General features: G+C 46.0%; 1 protein-coding gene across 3 annotated transcripts; it reads right to left on the bottom strand.

Moving 5' to 3' along the window:
- Positions 1-90: 90 nt before the first annotated feature.
- Positions 91-13,910, bottom strand: LOC122156519 (AT-rich interactive domain-containing protein 1A-like). Of its 3 annotated transcripts, none has more exons than XM_042811283.1 (4): positions 13,683-13,910; positions 2,623-2,835; positions 1,497-1,961; positions 91-273 (listed from the first exon to the last, which is right to left on the bottom strand). In XM_042811283.1, the coding sequence occupies exons 1-4, from the start codon at positions 13,758-13,760 to the stop codon at positions 133-135; spliced, it is 897 nt and encodes a 298-aa protein (XP_042667217.1). In that variant the 5' UTR covers positions 13,761-13,910; the 3' UTR covers positions 91-132. The 3 variants fall into 3 exon arrangements, with proteins under 3 accessions (XP_042667217.1, XP_042667218.1, XP_042667219.1); XM_042811284.1 differs by having other exon boundaries at positions 13,679-13,906; XM_042811285.1 differs by lacking the exon at positions 13,683-13,910 and adding an exon at positions 13,402-13,622.
- Between the last annotated feature and the right edge of the window lie 7,834 nt (positions 13,911-21,744).

Below are 21,744 nucleotides of genomic sequence, written 5' to 3'. Positions count from 1 at the left end.
TTAATCTCCAGTGGGAAACCATAAGCTAATGACTTAGTAAAAAGCACAGGCAGTCTCCATCATTCCCATTTCCACGTGGAATACCACCACTGCTAATTTATCCTGCTGTGCTTCTCATTGCTCTCGCCCCGTTCACTTGTAGAACAGCTCACCACTCACCGGCAGGCTAGAAGGTCGGGACTGAAGATTCAAGTTCATATCCTCTTGCCCTTTACTGGAAGCCATTGAGGGAGCAGATGACGTCTGGGAGCCAAAAGATTCTTGAGATAACTCCTGGAAAATTAAAAAAACAACCCCCAAAAAATCACAAATGGGAGTAAAATAAAGGCTCAACTGGAATCACTCCAGTATATTTTCACATTGTGGAAGAATTATGTATCCTCAGTGACACTTGCTTAAATCAGGAAATAGGACAGAAAAGAGTTGAAGCCAGACTACTGTTCCACAGACTGCCACGGTGAGTGCTGGGTGTAGAACTCCAGATCACAACAAAATAGTAATTCTTTGCCTTTTCCTTATTACTGATAGACCCTGAACAACACAGACTGTGCTGAGAGACTGCCCACTCAGCTTCTTGATTTTCTAACACCACACAACAGCTATAAGTACCTCTTTACAAATGCTCTTTACCTCTTTGCAAATGCTTTTTTTTTTTCTTTACCTTTTTTTTTTTCTTTACCTCTTGCAAATGCTGCAAGTCAATTAGAATTCCCTAATTTTAAAAAGCTACTTTTGACGCATTGCAACGTTTGCTTAAAGGTCTCAGCTAGCTTTTCATGACTATTAGAATAATATTAAATATTACTGAAAACAAACACAGCAAAAAAAAAACGTTTCTTATTTTATCTTCAATTCCCCATGCTTCATGTTTTACCTCTCCCCCTTAAAGCAAAGCTTTACATTTAAGAGCAAACTCTCCCATCTACGTGTCACTCTGAAAACTGTCTTTACAGGTTACGTCTCCACTTGTGTGCTGCCTTCTGTAAACGCCTGTGAAAAAACTCCACCCAAGCAGCAAGGAACCCACGGAGCTTTCCCATGCTCAATTCCTCCGTATGATCAATACACCTCCTGAAGTCTTGGGATCAGATATAAAAGCACCAGGAAATAGAGTTGTTTTCTTTGAAAACTCCGAAGTGCTCTGCTTTTGTGCTAAATTAAGTGGCTCTGCAGACCACCTGGAGATCTTCCACAGACCACAGTGTGAAAACCACGCCACTATGAAATCTTTTAGACCGGCACTGTCGATGAACAGCATTTACTTGCAATTGGTCTTTAGAACTGCAGCACTACTGCAGCTCGGCCTGTTACCAACGTAACATTTCTGAAAGAGATGCAGATTTACACACAACGGAGAAGCAGCACATCTATTATTGCAATCATTCCAGCCAGCTTGTCAATGCATACTTCTACTGGCTTAAACCCACCAAGAAAACCATTTGCCCAAGTTTCTTAAAAATTGCTTAGAGAAGGAAGCAAAGCAGGAGACGGCCTACCTGAGGAGGGGGGAAGCGTTGCTGGGAATATGCAGGCTGCTGCTGCTGCGGCTGTGACTGAGGGTATGAAGACGACTGCTGAGAAAGAGCCGAGGAAGCTGTCTGCTGAGTTTGCTGCTGCTGCTGCTGGTAGGGTGACTGTGACTGCTGCTGTGAGTAGGGAGGCTGATTCTGTTGGTGCTGCTGGGCTGTGGACTGCTGCTGAGGATATGGAGTTGGGGACTGCTGATGGGGCGGCTGGGACTGCTGCTGAGAATACGCAGGCTGCGATGTCTGAAGCTGTGGAGCTTGAGACTGAGGCTGTTGCTGCTGCTGATAAGAAGGCTGAGAGTGAGGGGTCTGGGATGGAGTCTGCTGAGAATACGGAGGCTGCTGCTGTTGGGGATGAGGGCTTTGCTGGTTGTAATATGGAGTCTGGCTTTGCTGCCCATATGCGCTGGGACCCTGCTGTCCGTAAGGTGGAATCTACAGAAGAGGGTAGAATCGTACCAGTTAAGGAGTGATTTTACATACACACAGTCATATTATGCTCAAGAAGAAACAACTCACCGACCTGTGCAGAGCAGTTAACTGGGAAGATACATGAAATGTCACTACTTATGTAAGGAAACCTCCCAGACAGTATCAAAAGTCACTTGTGCATGACATTATTCTCAGCAGTAAGAAAATTTTAATAGGCACCATAACTAAATTTTTAGGGATCCCTATCTGACCATGCTTCGATGACATTAACATCAAAAGGAAAGAAGGCTTGCTCCACAAAAAGGCAGCCTTTTGTATCTTGTTAACAGTCCAGCAGGAAGCACTCAGTTCACGCAGTGAGCCAGAACTGACCTGGAAGTCATTTCCACTGCAAGAAACATTTCTGTCGTTAACAGAACTGTTAGCAGTGGTGAGTGTATCTCAGTCGCCTCACTATTTATTTTTCCCTTGGTTCTGACTCACTGCTCTGCTACTGCCTCTTGTGGAAGGAAGGACTCCACTTGCAGCCTCAAGAAATGCCATTTCACCTAACCAACCAATTCCAACCCGATGGAAGGTGGTTCCTTCAAAACACACAGTATTTTCTTGCTCTTCTACCTGCCCCTGCTGCAAACAGAGACTTACAGAACCTTGGGTGCTCTACCTGCTGCGCATACGAGATGCTGCCCATTGTACTTTGTGTCCTGCTTTGCATTCCCATGGGATATCTCTGGGGAGTCTGCGGCCCATAGGGCTGTCCTGGATAGCCATGTCCTTGCTGTGGCCCCGCCTGAGGTCCCTGCTGTTGTGTGTAGGGGTTGTTTCCTCCATAAGGCTGAGGCCTCATCTTCCCCATCTGATCCATTGGACTTGAAGGCTGCAAAGCAAATTGTGACACACAATATACACCCAGCTGCATACAGGCAGTGTTCACAATTTAAAAAGAAAAAAAAAAGAAGAAGAAAACTTCACCAGGTTGGTGCAAAGCAGCAGAAGCCGTCTGCTTCTTTGTGGGTGCTACAATCCACAGTTCTATTCTGAATACAGCATGGGTTCCAATGCCATTTCAAACAACAGATATCTCACAAAGAACAAACCCAATGAGAAGCAGTCATTTTATGCTGACATATCTCCTACGGCCAGAGGACAGGAAAGAAGGTGGCAAAGACCATTAAGAAAGATGAATTATCAATATAAGTGGCTTTTCCCCACAGTAAGCAGCAGTTTAATATCCAGATACTCCACAACAAGGTAAATTCACTCTGAAAATTTAAATATTCACAAGAAACACTTCTTCTTTCACATATAACAAGGTCTCCCAAAGCACTACAGGCTGTTAATTTACACCTATGCATTTCAATTAATCCATATCGGTGCAGTAATATTGGCCACACTACTGATGTTCATAGACTGCAGTTCTACTTTTTATTATTATTATTTTTAACATGTGCTTTGTGCCTGCTGCCTTTTGCAGAATACAGGATTCTAAATCAAATTTCCTTAGATGCATGAAAAAGTACTGGTCAGCCTTGAATGTCAAGTCCGTAAGTCTTGGAGCAGACGCACGAGTAAATGCAACTTGAGTAGGTCTGCCTCAGCTGCACTACCTCTGCCTGCAGCTGAGACATAGGAACAGTCAACCAAATTTCCTGAAAATACTGTAAGCCCCAAAACACAATGCTGCTACTTAGGCAGCAGCATTACTACGCTAAAGCAAGACCTGCCATCAGCCTGCTTTGGCACAGTGACCTCTAAATGAATCCCAGCCATAGTCTTTAACCTCCATCACTCCCAGGGAATAAGGAATTTCACTGATCTCCTGTCGACCTAACTAATACCAATTAGATGTTTTCTACCACATCACCATGACAATGGACTCTCTATTACAACGTTGCTTCCTGCAACTAGCCCTGGGGTGGTATTTGCAGAGATCCACCAGCTCTTGCTGAGATCAGGTGCTTGAGGAGTGGCACTACAGGCCTGCACAAGCAAACTCGCACAAAGCCAGCTCCTGCTGGAAGCATAAAGAATTCCAGACACTGGAACAGTATTTCAGTTATGTTTGCAGAATCCACCCTCCCAGGAAAAAGTTCATGCAGTATGCTACACTTCAGAAAATCCTACCTCAACAGCCAGCACAGCTTGAAGCCCCAACACACAGACCCTGACAGCATTTGTTTGACCAGCTGTCTGCTACTTCCAGCCTGCCAGGCAAGCCCAGCTTCGAGCCCACGCCAAAGAGAAGCAAGCAGGGACTCCACAGGGAGCTCGATGTACTCTTGTAGGGCAGCACGAGCTGGAATTTAGCAGAGGGAATTTAGTGGGGATGCAGGCAAAGCACCCCACAGATGGTACAGTGGTGCTACCACCCAGCTAAACCAGCTCCCTTAGAGCCATTTGAACCAATAAGGCAGAAATCAATTAGGAACCAGATCTGAGTTCCCTCCAATTCAGCCCCAGACAGCCTGCAGCACTGTTTGCCATCTTACAGAAGGCATTCCAGGACAACCGTGTGCAACACACCAGTATGATTCTCACAAGCCAGTTTTACAGAGATGCGACCCACCACACTCCTTTGTGCCTTTTTTTTTTTTTTTCCCACCCACTTTAGCTCATATATTGATACTGAAACAGCTCTTAAGAAGTTTGTGTTTAATCTTCAAGCTAACACCGCCACTAGAACTGAGGAGCAGCATGGGCTGAGGCTGTAGCACCTCAGAAGATGGAGTCCCAAGAGCCCAGGATCACCTGTGTCGCTGCCTCACCGTCAAACCCACCCAGCACATCACCAGCACCTCTGTGGGTTTCACCTTTTCCCTCCTCACACAGTTTTCTTCGCTGTCTTAAAGCAGTACTGATGACTACTTCCTTGCCCCCACAGCTCACTCTTCCCACAAGAAATGCACCAGCGCAGTTCTGCTGCTATCTGCTGGAGAGCAACTTTTGTTACTGACTGCTCACTGCAGTATCTTTTCCCTTTGTCACTTGTATCCCCCAGATGTTACCTCATCTTCACAGTCTGCTAGCAAGGACAGCTTCTCAAATACATCCCTGTTAATCCTGTTGCTGTTGCTGTTGTGTTTAAATGTGCACGCACCACATGCTGTCTCCTCTGCAGAGATTTTCTTGTCTGTGGTCACCCACAAGGACAAGAAACAAGGTGAAGACCCACTTTTCCGTGGCTCTTACAGGAAACACAATCACTGTTAAAGAGAGAAACTTTTTTTCCAGCTGTAAAGAAATTTAAAAAGGCAACACAAAACCCAGACAATATTTTGAGGACGTGATCCAATCATCGCCCATTGCCCAACAGGGTGTGCTTTCAAACACCACATCTTTCAGCTGTGGCCGTAGCACACAGAGATGCTAAAAACAAACATGAAGAGAAGCACTCTGAATTACAGCTTTACAGGTAAAATTCTCCAAGCAGAGAAATGTAAATCCCAATTCATGTCTTTCAAATGAAGGAACCATTCCGTACACACAGCCTGGACTTGCTGCTTACCACAAGCTAATTGGTCAGGGCCGTCCTGCCCATCTCGGGCAGCAGCGCTTCATTTTCCCCCTCCAAATCTCCCATTAAAGACACACATCTATTTCACTAACAGGGCTTTAACTACTCTTGTCTTAGCAGTGCCGCTCTGTTGTCAGGAGCACGCCATCAGGAGTGCCACTCCAATCTGCTATCTCAGCCCTTGTTGGTAATTTAACCACGTGTGCCTCAAGAAAGGAACGTTTGAAGTCAAAATACAGAAGCTGAGCTCGATCCATGAGCTCTCATAAAGACTTTGGGAGTGGAGGTGGTGCAGAGCTGCCCTGCACACCAATGTGTATGAGACAGAGAGCCAAGAGGAAGCGAGCCCGCTTAAGAATACTCCAGGATAAACAAGGAAATACCAAACCCTGACTGCAAAAGGCGGGAGACACTTCTCTGGACTGATACATGGGAAATCCTTTCAATAGGAAACCACAGGAGTAGATTACTGTGATTACACTTCAAAAGCAAAGGCTCCGCCGCCACAGAGCGACATAATTGAGATAAAGTGTTGCTCCTTGATCACTGAAGTCCAGACCCCCTGCTTACACCTCCTCGCATTCATAGAAATTGCCTCTATTCTCCCTTCAGTCTCAGTAGCTCCACTGTTTTACAACACTGTTAGGCACCAAAACTTGGCAAAACACAGCTCTGTTCCCAGTCAAATTCTAAAAAGCTAAGCTGTTTTGTACGGCGTGAAATGAAAGCCACCGAAAACCAACATTCCAGACAAACTGCTGAGCTTTCAAGAAAATTTAAAATATTCCTAGAGTAAGAGCTTGTAACAGCAAGCCCAAAGCAAGCCACAATGGCTAAGTTAAAAAGCTCTCTGAGCAGTACCTGCAATCATAGTGTCAGCCCCAGTGCAACAGCACTGCAAAATCCCACACTTCTTCCAAAGCATGCCAGGATGCTGGGGCTGTGAGCAGGTAGAGATGGGAAAGCACAGAGTGGGGCCCCAAGCAGAGAAACAGAATGGCAGCCAGAGGCTCTGCTTCACTGCATAAGGAGACAGGTGCAGCTCTCCTTAAAAATAATCAAACTGAACAAAATAAGTGAAAAAAACCCCTAAGCAGATGAGGACTCCACAACAAATTCTTCTTAGGTTTTCTCCTGTAGAAGCAAAGTTTGGCTTCTCCAAAGAGCAGCTTGCTTGACTTGGAGGGGACTTGCCTTACAGTCCTAGCAGGAAAAGGAGTAAAGAGAAGAGACAAATCCCACTTGGGGAGCAGAGCCAAACCCTCCGCAGCCATACAGAAAAAAAGCAGCTCTGACTTTCTTGATTTCTTTGCTACACGTTTGTATTTTATTAGGCCAGAGGAAGAAAAGGAAGGAGAACTCCTTACTGAACTCTCTGGTTTCAAATCAGCATCACTCAGCTATTGGCAAATGCGGGTATTGGCCACAATTGGTTTCCTCTGCTGCCCCAAAATAAAAATAAAAAGGCCAAAAAACTAATTTAAAAGGCACCGAGCTCACACCTCAGATCCAAAATCTTTTCCTGACCATGTCTGTTGTCCATTTTTTTGTGATAAAAAATAATAAAAAGCGTTGCTAGCTGTTTAACCGAGAGAAGCCCTAATTGATTCCCACAGTAATTAACCTGCATTTTACCTCGGAGAGTGGTAGTTAAGGAAGTCGGCACTGCTATTTATAACTCATCTCAAATTGAGGGCAGACTGCCTAAAATCTAACACATCCCAGCTGTACTCCTGTTTGAACTGGGGCCAAGGGAATTTTTTAAAGCAATCTTGGCACCGAATGAATGACACCAACAGTATGAGCACGCGTGTGGTTGTGTTGTGGTGACGTAGCACGGAGGTGGGATGGGAAGGGGGGCCAGCACGCCGTAATCCCTCTCCCGAGCGCAGTCACCACTCGTGGCTCCAGCCAGGCTGCACCAGAGACGCCCACCACAGCCAAACACAGGAAACATCTTTTCCTGTGGAATGCCTTGAAGTGAGAAGCACATGGCTAATCTGCATAAAAGCAAAGCCACGCCACCCTGCCAGGAAGGTTAGTGCTTGTAATCTCTGGCCACAGAGCTGGCTGCCTGTAAGGACTTGGACCTGCGCCTGATAACCCAGAAAGAGTCGGGAACAGATGGGCAAGGACCCCGGCAGAAACAGCGCGGTGCACGTGACTCAGCACATGGCCACGAGCACAAACCATTGTTTGGCTGCTAGCGGTACAAAGGAGCCGCCGGGCTCTGCCAGCACTGCTCCAGGGGCAGCTGCTCCCAGACCATCCTGGGGCTGCTGGCACAAGGAGCACTGAGGGGCTGGAAGTCACTGGGATGAGAAGATGCAAGTGCAGCTGAGGCTGAAGGCCGTCCTGCGAGCTCAGAGCGAGCCGGGCCTGGGTGGGGACTCCCACATCCTCTGGAGCTACCAACGGCTCTGGTCACGGCGAGATTCCAACAGTGGGTAAGGATGTTTGGTGTAAGAATGCGGAGGCCCCAACATCCAGCACCATCAGCACACATTCACGGTGCTGCAGGGACGAAGGCTTTAATCCAAACCTCCCCCAAAACTAAAACTCTGCCATACCTTCTAGTACAGAATGACACCCACTGCAGCACCAAGGCAAATGCTCACCAGTGCTGCTGTGGCAGTTGTGAGGGTCCCCACACACGATGCGCAGGCCCCTGAGAGCACGAGTGGAACACCCACTGCAATGCTGTGAGCTCATGGCAGCAGAACAAATGGTAACATCCAACAGACAACACAAGATGCTTCCCCAGGCACAGCCTGCTCTTTCACCTCCACAGGCCTGCTGGGTCTTCCAAACCCCACACAGAAGTGACTAAAACCCCTCCAGATCCAGACTAGAGCTCAGGCTGAGAAGTGAGCACAGGCTAACAACAGGCCTCATCTGAGAGCAAAAACAGCTCATCTTCCAGCCAGACAACTTCCATCCGATCTGTTCAAGGCCCAACTGGCTGTGCTAAGGTCAACACCCCAGCCTGAGCTCAACCCCTCCAGAGCTTTGTGAGGGGCCAGCACAGCAGGTCACACCTCACTGCCTCTCTCCCTATGGTGCTCCACTTTTAAAAGAGAAATGAAGGTGGCTAAGGTGAAATTAAGATAAAAAGAAAAATTCTCCTGTAGTAGATGAAGGTCCACACAAAAGATGAAAGGCTTAGAAAACCCTTAGAAAACACGAGACCTATTATTATGGACTGCTTTGCTCCCGAAAGAAGTAAATCAGAAGATCTGGCAAGGAACTGAAATCAAACTGTCATCAGAAAGAACCTGACAGGAGTACAGTACTCATGCCCAGTTGCAGGGGGCAACCTGAGGCTCTGTTGTTTGTACGTGCATGCGCGGTTTGGTTTTGGTTTTCTGTTGTTTTTTCTTCTTCTGAAGGCAAGAGGGAAGGTGCTCTGCCAGCCTCTGCTTTAAACAAAGTGCAATTGTTGATCTCATCTTTCCCTCTGAGACTGACTTTAAGCCCTCCTTAGCAAATTCAACAAATCCAGCTTATCAAGGCTCTAGATTTTCTGTTTCTTTCTTCAGTCCGTCATTCCCTGACACACAGCCACATGGCTTATCACACACCACATTATTCAGGTATCTCTCAACATCCTCAATGCAATATTTCAACCACTATCATATCTGAAGATGACACATAGCTGGTTTTCTGCCATCTTCAGAATCTACTCAAAGACAGATGCATGCTTACATTAGCAGGACATTTTTCAGTAGTGCAAAGGGACCTGAAGTAAGATTTACGGTGTAGGCGTTGCAATGGGCTGAGCAGGGAGAGAAGCAAAGACTCTTCTGTTTTTCTGCAAAAACCAGCATTGGTGGGAGCTCCAGGCATACAGGCCCAGCCTCACCCCGGGGTCATGTAGCACAGGACTCAAAGACACACCAGTCACACAAACAGCCAGTTCCTCAGGGTCACCACTGCTGTCCAGACTCAGTGCACAGCAGAGTCCAGACCCTCGTGGAAAGCATGCAAGTGAGTCCCTGCCACACCAACACGAGGTAAGAGCGATCCGAAGATTCATTTCCCTCGCCCTCCATCTCCATTCTGCCGGCATGACACCGGTGTCGCAGCTGAGCAACGCAATCCAATGCCTGCACAGGAGCTCTGGGCTTCAGGGAAGAGGTGACCAAGAGGTGACCCAACGGCAACACAGAGCCTTCCCGCTCTCAGGGCTCCTGCCTGTTCTGCAGCTGGCTGAGTGACACGTGGGCTGAGGCCTTGGCCAAGCAACCAGCTCCTCTGCTCTCATCTCAACTCCGTTATCAGATGCTGAGGCGGAAGCAGGAGCTGACAGCTACCTACAGGGTTATTTTAACACGGCAGGAGATTCTGACAAGCATTATTTACCGAATTAAACAGACTAAATTAACAAAGAATTCAGATTCTTCTGCAGCTGCTGGAGACTAGTGAAGTTTTCAGACACTTCACAAGTAGATGGAGTCAGATTATCCACTTCGCTACTTAGAGGGGCAGTGTAATCTCTAACACCTTCAATTACATCTGCATGCACAAGTACAAATTGAAAGTATTTCCTCTGATCCACATGATGAGGTAACTAGCCATCCCCTCGCTCTCTACTCATTTAGAAGCACACTATTCAGCCAACTTATCCCAAGAGTTCCAAAGTGCTGCTGTTCACTCCTCCCAAAATCTTCACCTCAGCTCCACAGGAGATGACCCCAAGGACCACATATGTGATAGCCGCAACGAGGTGCTCTTCCTTTTAAGATGGAAAGAAACATCCTTTCTGAATATTAAATCAGACTTTAAGTTTAGCCAACCTCCTGCGTCTGCTTTAATGAACTGGAGCAAAGTCAACAAAAAGACAGTTAAGTGTCTTATCACAGCATTTTTGTTCCAGGCCCTCTTATGCACTAGGAGGAGCATGCAAGCTCCTGCTGTACAACAGAAATGGGCCCAGGCCAAGAGCAAGCCATAAAAAAGCGAGAGAAGAAGGGGCAAGGATGGAACAGCAAAACTGCATGAAGTGTCACTACGGCTTAAGCGATCTGATTTCAGTCCGGAAGAGTGCAGCTGCTCCACATCACCAAGACGCAAAATATTTGCCCTAAGCGCCACTGAAAACCTGAAAGGTTCCTGAAGCTCAGCAAATGCAGTTGGACAACTGAGACCTGTGGCAGACGTCAGTCATGCAGCTAATTCTCCATAACGCCCATTTCCCTTCAAACAAGCGATACTAATCTCAGAGACAGATGGCTTTTGGTACTCAACATGTGGACGTTTGTTTTCCAGAACTTGAGCTCTCAATGCAAGAGAGCTCACCAGAGTTTATCTTCTAGAATAAAGTTAACATTATCAATTCATTTAAAGCCCTTCATGAACAGAAATCTGAGGGGTCCCAGGACACATTTAAACATCTTAAGAGGCACCTCCAGCACACCCTCCTAGCTTCCTAAAAATGCTTACTCACCATGGAAAAAAACAACAAAATTTCTACAAGCTCTGAAAGACTAAAAGACATCAAGCATCATCTGCTGGAGGGGTATTAAGTTGGTTTCACATATGCAGACATAAAGCACCTCATCAAGCACCTGAGTATCAGGCTAGAAAGGGACTTTCTAGTGCATTTCCAGCCTCTCCCATTCAAAAGCAACAAAACAGCAAAGCTGCAAACTGCCCAAAGTTGTGAATAAGTCTGTCTGAAGATGGACCTTCCTCCAACATTTAGGGAGGGAAAGAGAAACACACAGTTAAGCTGCAGAACTGGAGACCCACATTGACTATACTACCTCATGTGGCTTTCCTCAACTTATGCCTTAATTCTCCATACATACAATGGGAATAAATGTGGCACTGCAGGTTTCAACCCACTTGTGTCTGTCTGAAAGCTCAAAGTACATTTGAATATTTCAACTTCTTTTTTGTAAATTTGTTTCATTTTACACTGGAACAAAGGGTGGCTGACCAGATTCACTGGACAAGCAAATTCCCATGGCCACTTAACATGCTGGTTTGGTAAGGGTGCACCCGAGGTACCTCCACGTCACATCAGGGCTCTAAAACATTGCAGGCGTCCAGCAGCCCAACATCTCCCACTGCACAAAGCACTGCAATGGAGGAGAAGCAGCTCAGCTCATGGTAAGAGAATTACAGCTGTCAAAGGCTACCTTGTCTCAGCACACAGAGATCCATCTTGTCCAGAGCAGCTGCTTGCACTAATAAGAGCTACGTGTCAGCGCCTGTAGTTTCTACAACCCACAATTCAGAATAACAGTCTCTCCTTTGCTTCTGCAGAAGAATTGAATTTGCTTAAAAGAATGTGTAACGCAACATAAAGGACTGCCAAAGTCATCTGAGTAACCTGAGGTTTGGAACTGAACTATGGAGGCGACAATCTCAGCTTAAGTTAATGTGAATGAAAGACCAGTGCTGTACCAGCCCGCCCTCCAGCCCTTCTTACCTCTGGGCCCACAGAGCCCAGCTCACACAGCTCCTGCTGCTCTGCACCAGGGTGACAGGGGCCCGCCAAGCGGATCACACACAGCACCTTCAGCCCCCCCAGGAGTGCTACTGCAACACTCTGTTAAGAACAGGAGCATCTCTAACACACCTCAGTTCCAGGCCAGCATCCAATGTTCACAGTGCCCTTTGCACTGCAACATCAGCCACCTGCTGCCTTGTTAGAAAGCAGCTCAGTTCCCCTTAAATGTCCATCCTGACCCTCTCCTATTTCATCAGAGGGATCCAAGGTAACAAAGTCATGTTATACTTATAGGAAGAAACGACTTATTTCCCTTCTTTTTACAGCAGTTGACAAATTCGGATGCTATTTTTGTGGGATTTATTGAGCCTGGCATGAACCCCAGCCATACAGTAGCTCGAGGTCATCGTTTTTTTAAAAAATAGAAATAAAAATCCACCAGCCCTATGCAGTTGATTATAGCAATTTTGAGGCCTGGGTCTACCACCCTATGCTTGCTTTTGTCCTTGGGCTCGTATTCCATCTACGCCTAGAAAAACCCAGCTTCTTTTAAAGCAGAACAAACAATGTGGGGAGTTGCTCAGCAAGTTAAAGTGTGCTGGGACAGCTGGTGAGGAGATACAGAAATGCCTCACTGTGCCAATGCCAACGGGGAGGAGGATCAGCCAATGCTGTGAAATCTTCACTGGTTTCAGGAACAGGTATAACAAGAAACTGCAAGACAACTCATATGAGAGCAGGAAGGTGAGGCATGACTGTACCTTGACAGCACTGACAACTCCAAACAGTTTATTGCCTTGCACAGAGTGAGCAGGTTTAAAGCTAACATTAGTACGTGTTCACCATTCAGTACAAGCACCGATGCTGCTTTGACACAATGCATTTTCAATATACTCCACACTCATCATTAGAGCCAGTAAATCTACGCTCTGAAGTTTAGCAGCAAATTATCCCCTGGTCTCCTAATACAAATGCCTAATGAGTTATTCTCCTGAGCGTGCGGACAATAGATTTAGCACCTTGCACTAGAGAAGGAAAAGGAGGTGAGGGCTAAGGGCCAAGAACAGTTGAAAGCCAACAAGAAACACTCTGGGATATTTCACAGAACACTGATTACTTCATCTGATTTTAATTCTTGACACCAAATCAGCATAGAGCTTTTCAAAGGAAATCTTGTCCTAGATTGCAAAGTAATCAATCACAATTAACGTAGAAACAAGCTTTTGCAATGCTGCCACGTCTCGTGAACCAAACAGGAAGACCAACGAAGGCCTTTTGGAAATCTTTTTAAAGCACAGGCTGGTGGAATACTTCAGGATCATCTGTCAGTCACTTCTTTACATCCACCAGTAGCTACCATGAGCCGAACAGCAGCCAGGCATTCTGCCCCACCTCCAGAGCTGCAGCTCAGTGAGTGCTTTCCTCTTTTCTGTTCTAAACCCCTCACCACCTCCAGGATCAGCACACATTACCTGAAAACCATGCCCCCACAAACACGTTCTGTTCCAGGGGAGCCAATTTCTGTCTACGGCCAATCAGAACTGACATTTCCAGTGAGATGATTTTTCATGAGACCAAAGAAGAGAAGTGTTCCAGGTGCAACGCCAAGCCCAGAGAAAAAGTCAGATCCAGCAGGTACCTGGAGCACTTCCCAGAAGTTCCAAAGCACTGCAGCTACCAAAGCCCCTTACAAACTCACTTGGTCACCACTGTGTTTTAAAAAAAAATAATTAAGAAAAACACACCCACCCACCCAGCTGCCCCACAGGGTAACTGCCCTTCTCACGCTGTGCACAGCTGGAGTCTGGAGGACTGTGCGATCACGTTCCATGCACTGCCCTTCAGTGTGACGCTTTACCAGGGCCAGCAATGCCAGCTACAAAGTCAGAGACGCCTCATGCCGAAAAGAAGGCTCAGGATGTGCCTAATTCCAGCACTTCCACCATTTCAACATATGTTGTGCAAAGAGGTGAAAGATTTTTCTCAAACCACGTCCCAAGAAGTACCACCTCTCGTCTGCCACTGGTTTAATTATTTACCTACAGTTAATGAATACCAGATTCTCCTCCTAAACTTGCACAAGGTGCATAGTCCTACAGTCATTTGGACTTTAAATCCATCACCAAACTGTTAAGAAGAATGAAACGCAAAACAAGACGACAGGAAGGATCCCATCCAGGGAAGCAGAGTGAACAGTTCAGCTCTGGGACCCTAGAAGATGTGCAAGTGGTAACACTGGACAGCCCAACCCCTTCAGTGGAGTCCCCAGCGAGCACAGTAACCTAGAAATAAAGGGAGACATTTTGCAACCTAACTAGCAACCTTGTCCTCAAGAAACCAGGGGAGGGGGGAAAGCCAGACATTTGTAAGCTGGTTCTCATACACTTTTGCTCTGATCCCAATAACTCGAAAGACAAGCACAAGAAGAGACAATTACGATTGCTTCAGTTAGAGAAACACTTTTTCTAATGTCCAGTGCTAAGGACAGTAAAGCACTGAAACAGAATCCATTCATTGCAGTCTGTGCTGTTATTAGATGTAGCAATCCTGCCCTGGAGCAGGACAGCAGGCTACATGGCCTTTATCCGAATTCAGACAGACTTCAGCAAGGAAGGCACAGCCACCTACCAAAACAAAGGCAGTGAAAGACGGCAATATTTGGCAGGCACCACAGCCTGCACTGCACGATCTCACCAGAAAAGACCAAAACCAGCGCCCCAAACCAAAGCAGGATGGCCATCTCCATGTACCCTGCCTCTTCCACGCCGCCTGCTCCTCAGTCTGCCTTCAAACCGCTGCAACTCCAGACACAGAGTTAAACACAAACCCCATTGTCAGCAGTGGAAGCAGCGGTGTTACACATCAGTCCGAGTGCATCACAGAGCTCAACCCCTGCTGGGGCACAACAGCTCTCCCACCGTGATGTCTGGAGGTGCAGCTGCAGCTGTGGCCTGAGCTCAGGTTTTAAAGCATTCCTGCTCAGTTATTCACAGGCAGGATGCCAGAACAGTGCTGACATCAGAAGGGAAATGGTAATTTTCAGGGTTTCTCTAAGTCAAACCTGAATGAAATCTTACAAGTGCGGGGTGGAGGGGTAAGGAGGGAAGTACTTGTTTAACCCAGTAATTCTCCCCAGGGGAAATTCCAGTCATCCGAACTTCAAGAATTTCTATCAAGAAGAGTCACAGAATCTCTCAGGTTGGAAAGTCACAGCTTCTTTAGGCCACGGTCTGACATCAGCAACTGGCTGCTGCCCTGAAACACTCTCTCCTGTCACATGCCAGAAAAAAATGTGAAAGTATTCCTCAGTCTCCTGTGCTTTGCCACAGAGCCAAAACCACTCGTGCTCACACAGAACACAGGAGAGAGAGCACTGCCTGCTCCAGAGAAAATCACAGCTTCTTCACAGACTATTCCCACATCTAACATGAAGTTTCTTGGGATAGTTCAGGCCTAATATTTGTTATCCTGGAGTAACAGGAAGTTACTCAAATTTAAAAGATAAAAAGGGGGGGAAAAGTTAGTAGCAATTTAATGTGTCCTTGAAAGTGTTTCAATTGCTACAGGTAAGTGAAAGAAATAATGATGTGCTGGTTATCACATGAAATGCCAATAACTGTGATGGAACAGCAGCTTTGCAGGGTTATTTACACAAACTGATTCTTCATGGGAATTTCACAGGAATTAACACACACTCTCTCCACCATCACACTCCCCCATAAAGAAATTTCTTCACCAAAATTGTTTATGGAATGACCCAATCCTCTACTTGACTTGCTCCTACCCACTTCTGTCCCCTTTTCCTCCCCAACGATAGAAACAAGATTAGAAATTAAATTCTTGCTATTACCATTTTACTCTGAATGTACAAACACTTGCTGTGAAATTCAAAAGTAGCTTTTATTGAATTTACCTATCATTACGTAGCATCCTATAGATTTCACCATAGAAAGCTCATGCCTACATTGTGGAAATACTTACTGAGCTGTGAATTAGTGTCAGAAATACTCCAGAAAGAACACAATGGCAAACTGGGGAATGCTCTTCCTTGATGTTTTCCAAAAAAATAAAAAAAGAAGAAGAAAATGCTGAAGCTGCAGGATTGAACTGCTGTTACATACTGAGAGTGCAGGTGCACAGAAGAGAAAGGGAACCCCTCCCTCATCCATATGCTAATACACATCATCATCTGATTAAGACATTGGTAAAATATGTACATGAGCTCAGTCCTGAGAGAAGCAGCTCCTCCTGTTCCTGCCCTGCTGCTTTCACTCTCCAAGCCTCTGACACAGAACTCCACTAAAAGGGTCCTACCCAATGCAGCTAACCAAGCTCTGGGGGAGGACTGAAGGCTCACAGCACAAGATCTGTATTCCATTCTTTGCCCCGTCCTGGCTTCCACGCCTGACCTTGCAGCTTCCCACGTCCACATCTCGGCTGCTCCCACTGAAGAACAGACACTGGGAGAACTTCAACTTGCACTCCCCTACGCAGCAGAGCAGAACGACTGCCTGCAGCCTGCAGCTTCTACAGGATTTTGGCCTTAAAGAATACACACGCACTCAACATAGCAGAGATGACATTTAACTTATGATTGGAATGTTACTGGAATTGGTTTGTAAGTACACTCTGGTCTTCCTGAGCCTGCAGAAAATACACACAGTTTCTCATCAGGTGACCAACTTCTCTTCTTTTTCAGTTGCTAAAACAAAAAAGAGAAAGTTATCACCAGCTTCCCTAATGTTGCCATGTGGACTGCAGGGACCCAAACAGAACACATCAGGTTTGGTCCAGTGTGTCAAAGAAAGCTGCGTTTTTCCTCCAGCCCCACCTGCCATCCACTCCTAGCTGGAGATTTATGGCTTTGGCTAAAAGACATCCAGTCTAGTTTTACCACTGCATGTGCATAACCTCCTAATAAAAACAAGGCTGAATCAGCACAAGACAGATGAACATTTTCCAGGATTTCTCCTCAATTACCTTTTCCCCAGGAAATCCCCTTTATTTTGTCCACCAGAAGGAAAGGGAAGATCTTACTCTGCATCCTTCACCATGCCTAATGGGCCCTTCCAGAAGGGAAAGCAAATGGTCATCGCCACAACTTCAATTGTGACAAGGTTATCTTTTCCCTTTTTGCCCCCGCACTTCTGCCTGCCTGCCTTCAGTTTCTGCTTTGCTGCTGCTCGAGAGTTTCAAACATTCTTGGCAGCAATTGGGCAATGGAATGCTGATGAGCTTTTCCCCAGAGCAATCCATCACACAGGAGATGCAATTCAAAAAAGAAATCAAACTGCCTAGACAAAGAATTTCAAAAACACAGAGTAAAAACTGGAAAGGGCATCTTTCTCCTCTAATATTTTAATTACAGAGATCACAGATTCAGATTCATAGGGTAAAAACTGGATTTCCAGGTTGGTGATTTTACACCCTTAAAAAGTGTAGAAGGAAAAATGGTGGAAAAGTCGCATGCGAGGTAACAGGAATAGAAAATGAACATCTGTCCAATTCAGCCTACTTTCAAACTTTGTTTTCTCTCTGAAGGAAAGCTGTTGTGTTTTTATCACAGAATCACAGGCTTGGAAGGGACCTCAAGGATCACGAAGCTCCAACCCCCTGCCACATGCAGGGCCACCAACCTCCACATTTCATAGCAGCCCAGGCTGCCCAGGGCCCCATCCAACCTGGCCTTGAACACCTCCAGGGATGGACGGGGCATCACAGCCTCTCTGGGCAGCTGTTCCAGCGCCTCACCACTCTATTTCCGTTTTTTGTTTTGCTTTTTTTTTTTTTTTTTCCTAACAGAGTCTTCATGTCGATACTTCTGCATGACAGTATTCGTTAACCAGTGTTCTCGAATAGAGCTAAAAACGAAGTATGGGGAATACAGCAAGGTGTCCATCCGTGTTTGATTCCCATGCTCCCCCAAAGCCCAGTTTCTGCTATCATCTAAGAACAGCAAGGGATGAAGCATTTGCTGGGCACTCGTCTCAGGAAACTAAACTTTCAGCACATAAAAGAAATCGAACTGGACTAATAGCTTTAGGAAACCAGCATGTACTCTAGCCAAAAAACTAGGACCCAAAAGCCAAGCATACAACCTTCCAGAAAACACACTTCTATCTTGCAAGCAACATGATTACAAGAGATCTGTGTAGAAACTCACCCCCAGCCCACCTAATAAATAAGGACTGACAGAGCATTTAATTCACATTTAGCAGAATACAGGTGCCAAGCCTTACTAACCCCATTTCACTGAGAAAAAAAAAAATTGAAAAACAAGGCTTTCTGTCCTGAATCCTACTTCAGACATGGCCTGCCTGGAAACATCAGGCACCTTACAGCCAAGCAGCAGGATGAAAGCATCTGAGAAATCAAGGTATTTTACAGGAATCAGGCAACACCTACCCCATACTACTCCGACAAGCATGCCAGTAAAACCTTCAGAGTCCGCATCAGAATTAATCCTCACAACATTAAGCTAATGGTTTTCTACCTATACTAATGCAGAGAAAGTCTAAAATTCATTCAGAAGCAAATCGTACGTTAGTAAAAAAAGATGTTCCTCATTTTCATGGGAAAGATCCAACGCATGCTGCACCTTGCGAGCAGCTCCAGGCCTCCTACCATTACAATGCTAAGCAAGGGAAAACCCTGTGACAGAAGACAACGGGAGCCAGGTCTCAATTTCAGATTCCAAGATATCACAGCTCATTGGCAGCACAGAGCCATTTGGTGCCAATTTAGTTTAAAAAGCATATTTTCAACAACATTTTTCATGCCTCACTTGCTACTGAAGTTGAGATCTAAGTCAACAAAACATAACTATCGTATGGCAATGGGCCCAGTGAGCATTTCTTATTAACATACAATTTTTAAGCAGACTTCACTGAACTTCTAATAGAGGCCTGGAGACGTTGGTGCACCTACAAGGACATTACCCAACACACTGATGTTTAATGCAACCCAAAATCATCTCCCTTTACAGGAGTCACTTGCTGTAGTGAAAGCACATACGAGAGGTGCCCACCTCCTCAGGGAGGGAAGTGCTTTCTCTTCAGCAGTTTCCTTTAAGCCTCCAGACACTGGGAAAGCCAGCTGATTATTAACAACAGCTACACATGCTCTGAGGGGAAGTGGAAACAAATACATGATATGGCTGTTCATAAAATGGAAAAACTGAAGAGACTAAGATTCCAAGCCTGGTTTCTTACAAGCCATTCCCATAGAAAACTACAGATTTCTCAACCCACACTCTGCAACAAGGCATTCTGGTCTCCTGACGCTACTTGCATTTCCCAGCTATAAAGGCCATCCAAAAAACACGCAGTCCCTGCACCTCTGCCCCAGCCCCTGCATAAACCAAGCACACCTGGCCCTGCTCAGCACCTTGCTCATGCACCCAGCCAGCCAGCAGAGGTCCAAGAGGGTTCCATACCACCTATGCAAGCAACTATAGTCTCCATTTATTACCTGAACTGTTCCCCCAAGACAACCTGCACTCCAGAAAGCGCACTTTCTTGATGAGCAATGCAATAAAACTCTCCATACAGCATAATTCATAAATCCTATCAAGTAAGGAGAATTAAGGGCACTTTTGTGCATGGTGTGCTGCCCACCTCCAAAACCCCAAGCTCACTGCCCCAGCAGTTCCTGCCTGGAGGAACCCCCCGTTCTTCCCATCACCTTCTGCACCAGGAGATGCTCCTCCTCCTAACACACAGCCAGGTGAGCCACGTCCTGCTCTCACTGTCCAACCTTTTCTCAGAAAGTTACACAGTAAGTACACACTCTGTTCACCACTGTACAAAACAAAGGAAAGACACAAGCTTTAAGTTCTTCCAATCCAGGGAATTCGGCAGAGTGTTGTATTTAGGACCAGAATATTATTATTTATTGTGAGCAGCAGATGACACGTGTAAGCTTTTTCCATCACGCAAGGTAAGCCTGTTTGGGTTGGGTTTTGTGGTTTTAACAACAAAAAGGATTGGTCAGCTTAGTCCAACAGTCCTTATCGCAAATAAAACTGGGGAGTTTTGTTTGTTTTTTTTAGGGTAGGAAAGTTAAGTTACTTTTTATGTACACTATTTGCACTACTTAGAAGTTAAACTAATTCTCAAAGCGGCATTAATGATTCCAGCTAATGAGACTAGTTATTCAGACATTACTAATATGTAGCATATCAAGAGATACAGAACCAAGCTAAAACCACTTTCCAGGACAAAAACACAACCCAGAGATATCTCCTGTTCTATCATGACGCGGATAGGAACACGTTTTTGTCAGATATGTAGCATAATAAAATAGCCGCCTGAAAAGTTCAATCTGACACTGTCTTTTAGCACACATTCTATCAATATCCACGTATTCAGGCTACAAAGAGTAAATTCAAGTAAACATCGTAGCACCTGTGTCACCCATCCTATGTACTCCTGTGCTGCAGGTACACATGGCTGCACCCCTGAGGACCTGCAGCCTTCACTCTGAACAATGGGATGCTCACTACCAGTTACCATCAGACACTGAAGAACACAGCAGAGGTAAGACTGGCACTCTTAGAAAGCACTGTTTGACAGAAGAGACAATCAAGTAACTCAAAATGATGAAGGAGATCACCTTCAGGTAACCAAGGGACACAAATTAAGCAGCTTTCATGTGGACACAAGCACTGAGCAAGAAGGGAAAGTCTGGAGGCTGCATGTCATACTGCGTGGGATCAAATGGCTCAAACCCAGGGCCTGAAGATAGAGCAGAGCACACAGAAGGAGGGACGTCTGACAGGCTGCATGAGGCCACGACAGGCCGTGAGGATGCGTGTCTGAACACAGAGAGGAAACTGGTTCCAGATATTAGATAGTTTCAGAATTCAGAATCCAGAAGTTTCCAGATATTAGATACCAGCATCTCTCCTTCCCCCTTATCTAAGATGTCTGATGCATACAACACAGTGCTTTCTCCTCGACATGCTTTCTGCTCCTCCATATTTTCAGCAAACGGGTAACTCTACCCATATGATGATCATTCTGATGTGCAGGCTTGGTTTTCCTGTTCATACTCCTTCAAAAAGCAAAGTGCTGTGACACAGCGAGGACCTGAAGTACGTCCTTTAAACGCACAGAGGGACAGATGTTGTCAGTGCTCGCTCAAAAGTCAAAACGCGCCCAAGATGCACAGCCAGGAGCCGAGGCCTGATCAATACTAACGCTCCCCAATGAATTCAAGTAGGCAATTCATTTTCAGTGCTTCCACCGCAAGATTGTTGCAATTGTTTGGTGGGGTTTTCTGTTTATTTGTAAGGCTGCAGTATACCCCAGAAACCCCCCCATCTCCAGCTCAAAGACTCCAAACAGCCCCAGTTTTGAAAAGGGCCAAAATTAGTCAGTAACAAATGCACCCTCAGATCCATCAAAGAAATCATTTATACCAAAAGGAAAGTCACATAACCAAAATAAACAGCAAGTCCATTGTGCAGAGAAACCCTGCCACTGTTCTGACAACACAGACTCTATTCCAGGCTGCATAAAGCATCACAAGCAAAATAAACCCAAGGTACAAACAAAATGCCATCGCCTCTTCTTTTGTCTCGGGCACAAAGCAGCAGGGCAGGCAGGCCGGGGCTCCGCTCCCGCGGGGCCGACCCTCCTCAAGGTCACGGCCAATTTCGGTGGGGGGCCGAGGAGGTGGCGAGCGGCAGGGCTGCTTCGGGTCCGAGCTGGCAGAAAAGCCGAGTGTAAAAGTTTATGAGCTCATCAGGATTGTTGTACCATTACATCAGAGGCAATTATAAATGGCCAAGAGCAGGAGATGGGGAGCCAATC

The sequence above is a fragment of the Centrocercus urophasianus genome, unplaced genomic scaffold (genome assembly GCF_019232065.1).
Source record: "Centrocercus urophasianus isolate 14NV4802_14NV808 unplaced genomic scaffold, USGS_Curo_1.0 seq_1258, whole genome shotgun sequence".
Lineage (NCBI taxonomy): Eukaryota > Metazoa > Chordata > Aves > Galliformes > Phasianidae > Centrocercus > Centrocercus urophasianus.
This window is presented reverse-complemented; position numbering and strand designations above follow the sequence as displayed.

Coding starts and splice junctions, on each gene's coding strand:
- LOC122156519 (XM_042811283.1), bottom strand. CDS start 13,760: ATGGAACGTGATCGCACAGTCCTCCAGACTCCAGCTGTGCACAGCGTG. Junction 2,836..13,682: donor TTACCCTGTGGGGCAGCTGG/GTGGGTGGGTGT, acceptor TTTGCTTTGCAG/CCTTCAAGTCCAATGGATCA. Junction 274..1,496: donor AACGCTTCCCCCCTCCTCAG/GTAGGCCGTCTC, acceptor TTAATTTTCCAG/GAGTTATCTCAAGAATCTTT.